Consider the following 12828-nt stretch of genomic DNA (forward strand, 5'->3'; position numbering starts at 1 on the left):
AACACCTGAGCCCTTGGCATGGCCAAGGGGCAGAAGTCCTTACCCCAGGTGCCCTCAGTAACGTTGTGCTCCGTTTCCAGGAGCTCCGTGGTGCTTGTGGCTGCCGTAACGAAACTGGGATTCACACTCTCCATGTCTGTGGAAGGAAAGGGAGTGTGTCAGCCCAACAAAACCTCCCTGCTCCTGCCAGCAGTCCCTGCAATCCCAACCCCAGCAGGATGGGTTGGGATTGCTGCTCTACAGTCCAATTTTTGGTTGCCCCGGTCATGCTTCTGTTCATGTTCATCAGTATCAGCCTGGAAAGCACCCACTGCACCTTTCAACCCCTTCAGTGCCCTTCCAGTGCCTGTACAACCTCCTCCTTCCCCCTGTGCAGCCCACAGTGCCACTCTCCTGTCAACCCCACACGTCCTACACTCCCAACACCAGCTCTTCTGCTCCCTGTGCCTCTCCAGGCACGCCTGGCTGCAGGAGCACTCACCTGACTGGAAGGAAATCTCGCTCATCATCATCCAGGTGTCAGCGAAGTAGAAGCGGCACAGGATGGCCTTGCCCACGCGCTGCTGCAGGGGCACGGTCACAAACCTGGCACTGGGGTTTTTGTCATCCAGCACCGTGGCCACCCCCACAGGCTCGGGCTCCCAGTCTGCGATCAGCCGAGGCTTGAACAGACACTCCACCCTCTGGAAAATCTTCACCCCCTTGGAAAACATGTTGTTGCAGTGCACCTGGGAAGTGGAGAAGGGATCCATCAGAGAGGAGATTTACTGGCACCTAAATCAAGCCCCAAGGATGTTCCACTCACAAAAATTTTCCATTCCCAGTATCTCCCTGTATGAATGCAGAATGAGTGACTTCTTCCAGTGTGCAATGAGAACACTGGGCAAAAACTTGTTCTGAAATAGCTCTGAATTTTACCTGCAAAATCTCCATCAATGGTCAGATTCTGGCAGGCTCTTCAAAAGGCCCATATAAAAATCAATCAAGCAAACCCTTGATTGATTAATCAAGGGTTACCCAAAGTTGATTAATCGTACTAATCTAAAGCCTTGCAGACCAATTCTCTTTGAACATTTAACCTAAGAAGGGAAAAAAAACCCACACCTAAATTCTTAAGAGTTAAAAATTTTATAGTATTTGAATTGCTTGACATAAGTAACTGGAATTGTTAGGCCACAAGTTGAACTTTATCTGAACTACATGGCTCTGTTCTGCAAGTCAAAGATGGATTAGAATGAGCCCTGGAGCTAATAATCTGATCCTTAATAATAGTAAAAATGGATTGTAGTGAAACTTGCATGTAACAATCTGATCATTAATAATAGTTAGAATAGACAAAGCTGCAACTTAAATATTATTCAAAGATCAATAGCTGGAGTGGACAGCCCATAGATCCTGGTGTGTGAACTGTAACAACCACGTTAAAAAATTTAACTCCTGAACCCACCAAAACCCCCACAGAAGCCAGTCTCAGAGGCCAGTGTGGAAACAAGGATACAGCAGCCATGTGGTAATGAAACACTGAAACAATGAAAAGCATAGAGAATTCAGACCCTAACACTGCTCTTGGATTTTTCTTCTGTCCCTCCTGGCATGAGGGGTCCCAGGGATTTCTTTGTCCTTGGTCCCTCTTTTGAGGGACCAGCTCGAGCTATGACATATCAACTGATTTCCTATTAGATGAGAATTGTGTCCCAAATTTCTTAGCATTTAGAAACTCTTAGCAGCTGCAACCTAAGTTAATTCCTTCCAAAAGGCACAAACCAGGACAAACCCAAGCAGATATTCCCCTGACATACCCCTGCTCTGGTTGCACACCTTGAAGACAACTGAGGATCTGAGTTTTAGGGAAACCATCACCTAAGCCTGCATCCATCCCATTCTCCTGGTGGCTCAGCATCAGGATGAGTTCTGTTATGGAGACCTGAAGCTCAGGACCACGATATCTCAGCACTGTGGCCACTGAACAGGAACCAGAAGAAACAAGGTGACTCAAAGTCTTCAGTATCCCTCAGCCTGCTCTATTCCCACAGCCACAGTGGTCCAACCCCTCCCAGCAACCCCAGGAATCATTTCCTGACTGTGGAGTATTTGCCACCATGACAGCAACGGATTCCAAACCACCTACAGCCCTGAACCTTATTAATTGCTTGGCCTCTGAGAGGTCCTGCAGTGAAAAGCACTGAAGCACTAATGAGGACAAGAGGCCTGATGAGCAGCAAAAAGACAAAAGCAGAGTATTTGCAAATAATTAGGACCAGATGAAGCTTAGACAACATTATTCAATAAGGAGAAACAGTCATTCATAACCAGGCAGGAAAGCCTGATGCCTGGAATATACAATTTGTGCCATATTTGGACAGGAGTTGGATGTGTTTCCATCCTGGACTGATAGAGAGACATTTTCTATTGCAAATATCTCCTACTAAAATCCAATTTTACAGCATGCAAGCCTATGCAATGCAGTTGCAATGCTACCAACATTTATTTTTAATAGTTTCTCGGATACTGGGAAAGCTCAGAGGACTGGGATAAAGCTATCAAATAAGAAGATGCAAAAATTATCCACAGACCACTTGGCCTGTACAAAAGAAATGCAAAGCTGAAAGAGGCAACATTCAGTAAATAATGAAGATTAATTCATGCTAATCGGAACAGCTTTTAATTAGATGCCAGATGAAGTAGCTGTTCTTATGATCTGATGTGTTTGGTTTATCAGGATGGTTGTGTTTACAAGACAGATTTTTGGAAGGCATCTGTCCCCACTTAGCATAGTGTGTGCTCATATATTATATTAATTTGATTAAACATTATCAACTAGTAAGTCTTACAAATTTTAAGGCACACATTCTTCTCTGTTTTTCTAAGAGGAATGCATTCCTAAATCAAAATTATTTGCTGCTTTTTTCAATGACCTGAGGGAGACACAGAATCACTAGCAATAAAATAAACTAAATGGGAGGGAGTTTCCTAAAATAATCTCAAGGACTGACTCATGTCAGGGTAGTGAACTCGGGGACAAAATCTAAGTGATGCTTTCCACACTGGACTTTTATCCTGGACACTAACAACTTGGAACTGATTTTTAGCATGATCCCAAAGCCTTAATGACCACTGGCTCCCTCTCTCTTGGCTTGCAGGATTAATATCATCACAAGATTCACAAAAAAAGAGGAATCATCCAAAAGCAGGAAATTGGTACCATTCTTTTATGCAATTTGATGGAAAACCTGCATCCTGATCCAGATTCTGTACCTCCAAAAGAATAATCAGCAAAGAAAGAAAGGATTGGGTGACTGCTCCAAAAATGACCTTTGGTCTCACCAGGAAGACATTGAGAAGTCTGCCAACTTAGTTTACTGAAGCAAAGATTAAGAGAGTGGTTAAATCATGGTTTAGAAGCAGAAGATTTCTGAGAAGGCAGGACTCTTTTTTTTGCCAGCAAAAGCAGGCAAACAGCCAACGGTTGCAAGTTAAAAATAGACAAAATAAAACCAGAGTAAGTAACCACCAAAACAATTTACTTAAGGATGTGGTGGGTTCTCCTTCATTTGAAATCTCTACAAGAAAAGCCACCAATCCTTTTTAAAAGATCCTGCTGTTTACTACAGACTCAAAGTTCAACTCGTGCTTTTTCTGTGTGTTTAAATAATTTCCCACAGCACAAGCACAGGCTGAGGCTGCTTGGTCGAAATGGAAGCACAGCCACATTCCTTGACCTTAAGGGTTAGTAAATCCTACATCCTAAATCCATCTCAGCTGCCTAAAAACTGCTTCAGGTGTCTGCTTTTTATTCCTTCAAGCTAAATATTGGAAGGAGAGTCTGAGCTGTGAAGAAGCAAGTGCTCACCTGCTTCACCTGTCTGCACTAGAAAACTTGGGATATCTCCTGCTTAGATTCTGGATTCAGGAGGATACAGGCACCTCCTGTACTCAAGGCCAGGTTGGATGGGCCTTGGAGCAACCTGGTCTAGTGGAAGGTGTCCCTGCCTGTGGAAGAGCGTGGAACGAGATGAGCTTCAAGGTCCCTTCCAACCCATTCAATGCTCCAAAGGGGCAACCTGGAAGCCCCCAGACCCAAAGCCTGTCCCCCTGGAGAGGGACCACGCTGAGTTACCTTCATGGAGGTGAAGTTCCGTGGGCGGTCAAACTGGAACTCCATTTCCACCGCGCCCGTGCTGAAGCTCTCGTTCCTCCAGCCCACGTAGTCGTAGCCCGGCCACACGCGGTACTGGTGGCTCTGCGTGAAGTCATCCAGCCCCAGCACTCCATCTGTGAGCTGGCCCAGCCCTCCATACAGGTGCCTGGCCAGGGAGAAACCAACAGTCAGCCAGAGCTCCAGTCTCCAGTGGGAAACCACATGCATCTTTCAACTGGTACCAGCAAAACTTCCATTTTCCTGCTCTTGACCCATCCTGGACAAGAACTCGATCACTGTTCTTATGCAGCACCACCTTGATGTTGTTTGGCCTGGGATTTTAGCATCATTCCCAGCTAGAGAAAAGGCAGAAATTTTTGCACTGGTGTCAAGGACCAACAGCAAAGCTGAGCTACAGGCAGAGCCTCTGGAGAACAAAAACAGACAGTGTGGAAAAGGACACTGTGTTCTCCCAACAGAGCTGGAACTGCAGCATCTCACCATGCAGCTGCATGGCAGGAACACTGCTCCCTCCTCTGCTGGGGGAACCTGTGGGGAAAAGTCCTGCAGGCAGGCACAGAAAGGCAGGAAAGTGGGAAGTGAGACCATGGGCAGCTTATGAGCCACAGCCAGGCCTAACCAGGATCATTTCTGGCATTGCTCCTGAGAAGAGTGTTATTGGCTCTTTCCAAGGCTGATTGGACTCTTTGCCAGGACCCTGCCTCACCCCACTCCTATGTGAGGGTGCAGAGCCCCTCATACAGTTTCCCAAGCACTGTTCCAGAGTAGAAGATGCCAGTGTGGCACAATTCTGACCCTCTCTGCAAGTCCTTGGCTCTGCAAGTCCACCCCCAGTGAGCCCTCCTGTCACTAGAGCACAGGTGCACGTGCCTTTGAACTGCAAACCAGGATTAACAGCTGGAAGAGGCAGATCCCTACCAGTCAGGCACATGAAATAGAGATTAAGTAGTTTCAAAGAGTCCTGGCTTTGCAGGTTGGGTTTTGTGCCTACATCTGCAGCTCCCTGACTCTCCCAAGGCCCAGCTGTCCAGCAGGCCCAGGTTCCTAAGCTAGTGCTGGACAGCTACATGCAACACCTACTCTGTACATAAAAACCTTTTATTTAAATATCCAAGCTCTACTGTATCAGCCCAGCTTGAAACCATCAGATATTACTATATTAAGACATTGTTACCCAGCATTTTCCAACATCCTGCAAGCATGAAGAAGTGTTTGGGATATGAGATACCAGTGACAGGGTGAGTAGGAAAGAAATTTGCATGGTGACAGAGAGAGAACAGGACAACTTCTCCCACCTGCGTTCCTGGTAACCATCGTAGGTCGAGTCATTCAGATAAACGATGGGGAAGCCAGGAGCTGCTATTGTCCCTCCTTCAGGGATGCTGTAGGATGCCAAACCATCTGAAAAAGAAGGCCATACACCTCAGAAATACAGCAGCAGCCTCCTGTCACCTGTGTCCATGTGACATTTTTATTTATTTTAGAGTTAGCTGCAGTTCCAGGGATTCCCTCTGCACACTTGGGGGTGCAGGGGAGCCCCAGGCAGGGCTGCTCCGCAGTGCCAGGCTGGGGAGGGGTGCTCACCGTGCCAGACACAGCCGTAGAGCTCCACCCTCATGCACACAGTCATGGGTGCCTTGGTGACGGGGATGAGGCGCACGAAGCGCGCGATGATGGGCGGCCGCAGGTCCTTCAGCACCACGTCGTAGGTGTCGGTGTTGCCATCGATCACCTGGAGGAGAAAGAGCCTTAGCTGCAACCTCTCCCTTCTCATCGTCGAAGGGGTGGCACCACAGTCAGGCTAAGGACGATTTAGTGCTCAGATAAACTTCACCCTCAGAGGCTGGGAGATCTGTGAGAGCAAGCAGCTGGCCACAGCTCAAAGTAGTCACAAGTTCTTCGTTACAAGACAGTATGTAACTTTCCAATCCAATGGAAAGTTGCCACAAAGTTTATTTTGCTTTTCTAACCTATCACCTTTACTTACTTCTACTGCACTGCAGATACTTTTATCTAATGTGCTACTATCACACATATACAGGTATGCTTCTATTATAACTTCTCAACTCTTAGCTTACTCTATACAATTACACCTCTACATTTAAACCCTTCACTATCTTATCAATACAGTTTCCTACATTATAAACCCTTCACCATCCTATCAATACAGTTTCTTTCTTACTTAATGCATATTCTTACTTACTATAATTATGTAGTCATAACTACTTACTATATGACTTAATTATGTAGTCATAACTTACTTACTTACTATAATTATGTAGTCATAACTATAAAAACCATAAAAATCATTAAAAAATGATTTTTCTACTTAATGTCTGTGTATTTTACATAAATCCAAGCTTCTTCCAAGGCTGCAGATCAAGCCCTTCAGTGTCTGTGGAAGTTTCTATCTTTCCATTTCCCACACTCCCTGTGGTGCTGCTGGGCTGCAGAGTGGTGCTCCTGTACCCCCTTGTTTGAGACTGGAGAGTTGCCCAGGTGGAATCTGCAGGGGGGAGCTGCTGCTGCTCCTCCTGGGGCTGATGGGGTGGGAGGGGTGCTGCCATTTCACCTCCTGCCCACTGCAGACCTCCCCAGGCAGCACTGAGGGAGAAGAGAGAGGCAGGTGGGGGTGAAGGTGTGAGTGGATGTTGCAGAGTTCCAGTTACTGGATGAAATCCCTTCCTTCAAGGGATCCACGGGTTCCAGCAACAGGTAACAGAGCTTGCCCTCATCACCAGTTACCTGGTGGAGGGTCCTGATGTCCTTTCTCCACAAGCCAACACAATTCCAGAGGTGCTGCAGTGTTTGGTGCTGCACAGGAGGCATCTTGGACTGAGCATCACCCCAGCCACCCCATCCTGCTAAAGTGCAGTGACAGCAGGGACCCTCACCCTTCTCCTCAGTGCCACCATTGTCCTGGGAACTTCTCCACTGTTTATTTTGACTTCCCCTCCCATCCCACAAACACAGCTTTCATAGCACACACCAAAACGTGAGGGATGGGCAATGTAATGGTAATGGCAAACAGCTGATCAAAGGTCTAGGTGAGCAAATAATTCATTAACAAGATAAAAGCTGCTACCAAATACTGCACTGCAGACCCTGCTGGGACTTCCAAAGCACCCTCAGTGCAAGGAAACATCACCACACCCAGTACCTCTCTAGTCTGGCTTAGGTCTTCAGACTCCACAAGCCTGAAGGCAGGGTGACCAGGTCAGACAGCTGCAGGTGAGAGTCCCAGGGGAAGTTTAACAAAGTTATGAACACAGCCCCAGCTCCATGTTCAGGTCTGGAGACAGCATGAGACAACTGTGGTGAGCAGGGAAGCCTCTGTGTGTGAGCTCAGCACACTTCCTACTCTCTAAACTCCTTCCTCCTCAACATCCACACACCAAACACTGCTATCAGACACCCAGAAACTCCTTAATTCCCTGCCACCCCCTCCAGTTTTAAATCCCAAAGCAGGCATCTGCTTGGCAGCTTCCAATTTAGAAACAAGTGTCTAAGAGAAGGACACCCATATGATGTTTGGGACGTGCACAGACAGGTAGTGAAGAGCCACAGTTTTCCTGATTTGGGGGATCAGGTCAGGGGACATGGACAAAGGAAGAAAACTTCAAACATCCCCTCAGTAAAAAGCATCCTTGCACCAGCTCCACAGTAGAAGAGTGGAGAATCCTGCCCATCTTCTGAGAGGAGCAAAGGAGGTGATGCACCTTGTGTAGCATCCACACATCCTGCAGCTGCTGTTCTTGAGCATGCCCTTACTCAGGGCCAGAAAACCCAGTGTGAGAGACAAACCCAGCAGCAGTTTCCAATCCTGGCCACTGCTGAGCCCAGTGCTCCCCACGTCAGAAATGATGCAGTGCTGCTGGATGAGAGCAGATGATGCACAGCAAGCACAGAACTGAGGCAGAACACGCTGCTCCAGCAGAACCAGGATGGAGTAGGATGCATTAATGTCTCAGCTGTAAGGTGTAGCTGGGTGTGTGTTCTATTGCAATCTGTCAGAGCTGGGGCAGTTCTCCTCTGTGCATTGGGCACTTTTCTTTATCTCTCCCACAGCCAATCCTCCCTCCAGGAGATCTCTGCTGTTCATGGCCACTGAGTGTCCCCGCATGGCTGAGAAAATTCCAGCATCCCATGGGGAGAGGCTCTGCCCAGGGCAGGAGCCAAGCATTCCTACCTGGATCCAATCTGACCTTGGAACAGCACAGCAGCCTTTGCCCACTGCATTCCCAGAGGAGCGGCTTTCTGCCCCCCTGCATTCCCAGAGGAGCAGCTTTCTGCCCCACTGCATTCCCAGAGGAGCAGCTTTCTGCCCCACTGCATTCCCAGAGGGAGCCCAGGCCCATCTCCAGCAGCCCTGGAGCTCCAGAGGAAAACTCCAGCCTTGTCCAGGATCCTGCTCCAGCAGAAGCACAGCTGGCACTGCAGGAGGGCTGAGCCCCCATGGAATGGCACTGCTGCCACACCCTGACCCACAGCCTGCCAGGGCCTGCTCTGACACTGGCAGTTGTTTGGTTTCTTTCTGTACTATTGCATTTGTATTTTTAATTTTCCTGTTAAAGAACTGTTATTCCTATTCCCATATCTTTGCCTGAGAGCCCCTTAATTTCAAAATTATAATAATTCCAAGGGAGGGAATTTACATTTTCTATTTCAAGGGAGGCTCCTGCCTCACTTAGCAGACACTTGTCTTTTCCAACCAAGACAATTAAGCAGGATGAGGAGGATGTGCCTGCAGCCCCAGCTCACCCTCCCTCCCTGGCGGTTCCTCCAGGAGATCCAGCGCTCCCCGTTCCGGCTGTAGTCGATGCGGTACGCGCGGGCAAACTCCTTGCCCGTGGCGCGGGCGTGCCGGCCCTGGGTGCCCACCAGGGTGATGAAGAACAGCTTGTGCAGGTCAATCTGCAGGAACTGCACATCTTCAGGCTCCAGCAAACCAGCTGGGCACCAGGCTCCATCCCCCTCTTCCCTCTGTAACCTGAAGGGGAAATCGCACGCATTAAAAAGAATCAGATGATTAATTGAGGGAACACGCGGAACTTTGAGGATTGGGAGGAAGCAACAAAACCAGCAATGGCTACCAAATATCTCTGCCCTTTGGGATGAAGGTCAGCTGAGACTCAAATCCTATAGGTTTGCCCTATACAGAACAGCTCCTCAGTCCCAGATACCTTTCATTAACTACCTGGAGTAATTTTTTCCCCAGACATGAATTTCCACATTGATCAGAAACAACCCTGGTGCTCAGTAGGGAACTGCTCTCTGCTCTGTAACACCTTGCTGCTCAAGTGTATCCTCACTGCTTCTAAACCCCACGTGGTAAGGCCTGAACTTCTGCTTGACCACCTCCTGCAGCATTACAAAGCTCAAAGATGAGCTATCTTAAAAATACATTTTAGCAAGAAAAGATCTGTTTGAAATTATTCTGGGTCATTTCAATGCATAGTTCACATTTCCTGCAGTCATCATTGCTGCTGGTGTAGGATGTTGCTAGGAGAGTGGGGGGAAGGTCTCTGCTCCTAAGCTGAACATTGTGAGAGCTGTAGTTGTGACAAATTTATCTGCACACCAAAAACGTGTGGGTTTTTTAGCAACAGGGATTTCTTAGCCAACAGCGAGCCCTGAAATGCCCTTGGCTGTCAGGGAGCTACCCCATCTCCAACTGATGGGATCAGGGAGGGCATCAGGGAAGGTGGCACCCAGGAGGAGACACTGAAGGTCAAGGCTCAGGCCAGAGAAGATTTTAATCTCTGGCTGGTCAGCTGTTTGTGCAAGATTTTCTTACACTGGAATAGCAAGTAAAAAAAGCTCCAAAAAGGCAGGAAGGGTGACTGAAGTGACAGGAACAGACATCTGCATGGGACAACTCTGACCTCTAACCAAATGAGGTCAGCTTCATGCCTTCACCCTGTGAACATCCAGCAAAGAGGATGGTAACAGATGGCAAGTGGTGCCCAAAAATGTTTGCAGCACTGGAAATAAGCCATACTCAGAGGAAAAATCTCCCAGCTTTCAGACCCACAGGCCTGCTCAAACACTATTAAAAACACAGCACACAGCATCACTGCTCTACCACAGACTAAGAAAAAATACTATTTGAGCACTAGGAGAATTTTATGATTTTGGAGTACCTGAATTCATCATAAAAATCTAAGTATCATAGTCAACCTGAAATTTCTGTCTGACTTGCACCAAAGCTGTAAGAATGTTTGATATCACCATTACAAACCATTCCAAAGAAACTCACATTTGCAACTCTTTTCTGAATCATCAGTTAATAGCTTTGAGAGAAATAAAATGACCAAAAAAAAAAAAAAAAAGCAAAGCTTATGATAAAAACTGTAGGCCTCCTTGACAGTGAAGAAAATAATTTAGCTGCTTGCTTAACAACTCCTTAACTCTGCATTTCCAAGGTCTTTGAGGCAGAGTGAGCACAGCCCATTTCCTCAATAGGATGCTGTTGAAAAGGTCATCCTTGTAAAGCATTTCCTATGATTTAGTTTAAAGCACTCCACAAGAATCCCAGGGGCACTGTCCCTGGCTGACCTGTAAGTCACAAATCCTTTGGAGATTTATTCACAGAGTGACTGAAAGATGGGGGTCAGAGGCAACCTCTGAGTCTGCAGTCCCATCCTCTGCTCACAGCAGGGCCAGCTCCAAGGCTGCCCTGTGTTCCTCAAGGCCTGGTACAGCCAAGTCCCCGAACACTGAGGCATCACCACCTCTCTGGGTCCCCCTCCCACCACTTCATTCTCAAAGATAAGGATTTTTTCCCCCTTTAATATTTAACCAGAATTTCCTTTATCACAGCTGTGACCGTTGTCATGGCCTCCTGGCCTTTCATGTGCACTGCCCAGACTGAATACAAAAGCAGCAAACAAGGTTTTAAGGGTGGGGGATCTTCTTCCTCAGCCACATATTTGGTTTCTAGGGGAAAAAGAGGATTAAATTTGCTTTCAGAGGTGAACCCACCGTGCATATTGGGGCCCTGTGGAGTCGTACCACTGGCTGGAAGCAGTGATGTCCTCATCCCGGATGGTCCCCTCGTGCATCCCCAGGGGGTAACGACAGATTGCTGCAAAGGGCAACACAGGCAAGCAAACAACAAAGGTCAGCACTCATTTCTTTTAAAATCACCAGGCAAGATTAATTAAAAGGCTATCACACCCAGAGAATAAACATGGTAATGTTAAAATAAAGAATGCCAAAAAAAAGTATTAAATATGATGTAATTATCATAAGCTGAAATTATAAGTAATGCATTAGACTAACAGTAACATTCAGCAGAGCCCAGGCAAGGCAAAAACTTTACAAAGAAACGTTTTAAGAGCATGAAATCCCAAACCATATTATTATTACTGGTTGCATGGGCCCAATTTACAATGGCAAATTATTCATCAATAATGATGTGACATAAAAAGGAAGATTTTGTTCAAGATTTTTCTTCCCCTGGAACAAACTGGATGCTTGACTTGTGCTCAAATGGGAACAGTTATTACCTTCACCAGTTCAGATACAGGGGAGAAGTTAAACATCTATTACAGATGACAAGTCATGGAAACATCTGCTCTGTCCTGTCACTGCAGGCTGGAGTTCCCATCTGACCCTGAGCCCCTGTCCATCCATCCTGCCTCATCCCAGCCTGCTCCTGCCTCCAGGCTCAAGTGGAGCCAGCATTTCCCCCCAGCATGGGAATGCTCTCAAACTTGGTGCCCCCATGGAGCACAGACACAACTGGCTCGAGCCATGCATCTCCAAAAGCTCCCCACACCAGTACCCTGCAGATGCAGCTGACAAATCCTAGCTGACCTCAAGGGTCTCTCTCCTGACAGAAGTTTTTAAACATGTCCTGGAATATGAGAGATGTTTGGGAAAACTCTAAATCTGAATGTAATCACTGCCAGCCACACTGCTGCAGCCACAGGAGCAGTTCTGGCTGCCTCTGCCTCAGGCAGGGCTGCCCTGGGTGTCCTCCTGGTTTCCCAAAATCCCAGGATGGGCTGGGTTGGAAGGGACCTTGGAGCCCATCTCCCGCCATCCTCGTACCAAACCTGGATACAGCTCAACAGGAGCTGCACTGCAAGGGTTCTCATGGGTCCCTTCCAACTCAGGATGTTCTGGAATTCCATGAAATCCATTCAGCAGGTTCAGAAGCTACAAGACAAGACAGAGGGATGAAAACCACCTTGCTGTTATCACTACACAGAATAAAGCACCTCAGGCTGAATCACTGCCTGACACATCTGGTGTAGAAATATTTGCAAACAGAGGGTGGGGCTCCAATAGGGTTTGCCTGCAGCTGTTAGGCACTGTATCAGTGAATGTGTGATGTGCTAAGCATTCCTAAATCATTGGGTAAAGGAGATGGCTGGTGAGGTGACAACATTTGTAAATGATACCAGGTTATTTAATATTTTAAATATTTAATATTTAAATGTCAATATTTTAATATTAAGAAATATTAAATTTTAATATTAATAAATAATAAATATTCAAATGGTTCTATTTTAATGCTTTAATGTTAATATTTTTTAAAATCATGGGAATACCTATAAAACAAACTAGAATTAGCATTACAGCACTGCCTGTGTACATGGTCAGATGCCAGGCAGATAAGGAATAGAGCTCTTGCTCCTTCCTTCCATCAAAAGGCAGAG

The 12828-nt window shown here is 46.9% G+C and overlaps 1 protein-coding gene across 5 annotated transcripts in view; it reads right to left on the reverse strand.

Moving 5' to 3' along the window:
• The window catches only part of LOC128817555 (discoidin domain-containing receptor 2-like), a 57610-nt gene that overhangs the window by 14997 nt on the left and 29785 nt on the right, over positions 1 to 12828 (reverse strand). For 4 of the 5 annotated variants that reach the window (XM_053996148.1, XM_053996146.1, XM_053996147.1 and 1 more), the window contains exons 3-9: positions 11144 to 11246; positions 8921 to 9149; positions 5744 to 5891; positions 5455 to 5560; positions 4118 to 4304; positions 482 to 728; positions 44 to 136 (exon numbers count right to left, since the gene is read on the reverse strand). In XM_053996148.1, coding sequence (XP_053852123.1) covers positions 44 to 136; positions 482 to 728; positions 4118 to 4304; positions 5455 to 5560; positions 5744 to 5891; positions 8921 to 9149; positions 11144 to 11246 — 1113 coding nt within the window. Of the gene's footprint in view, positions 1 to 43; positions 137 to 481; positions 729 to 4117; positions 4305 to 5454; positions 5561 to 5743; positions 5892 to 8920; positions 9150 to 11143; positions 11247 to 12217; positions 12326 to 12828 lie in introns of all 5 variants that reach the window. The other variant, XM_053996150.1, reaches the window with a different exon arrangement.

This window comes from Vidua macroura, chromosome 21 (genome assembly GCF_024509145.1).
Source record: "Vidua macroura isolate BioBank_ID:100142 chromosome 21, ASM2450914v1, whole genome shotgun sequence".
NCBI lineage: Eukaryota > Metazoa > Chordata > Aves > Passeriformes > Viduidae > Vidua > Vidua macroura.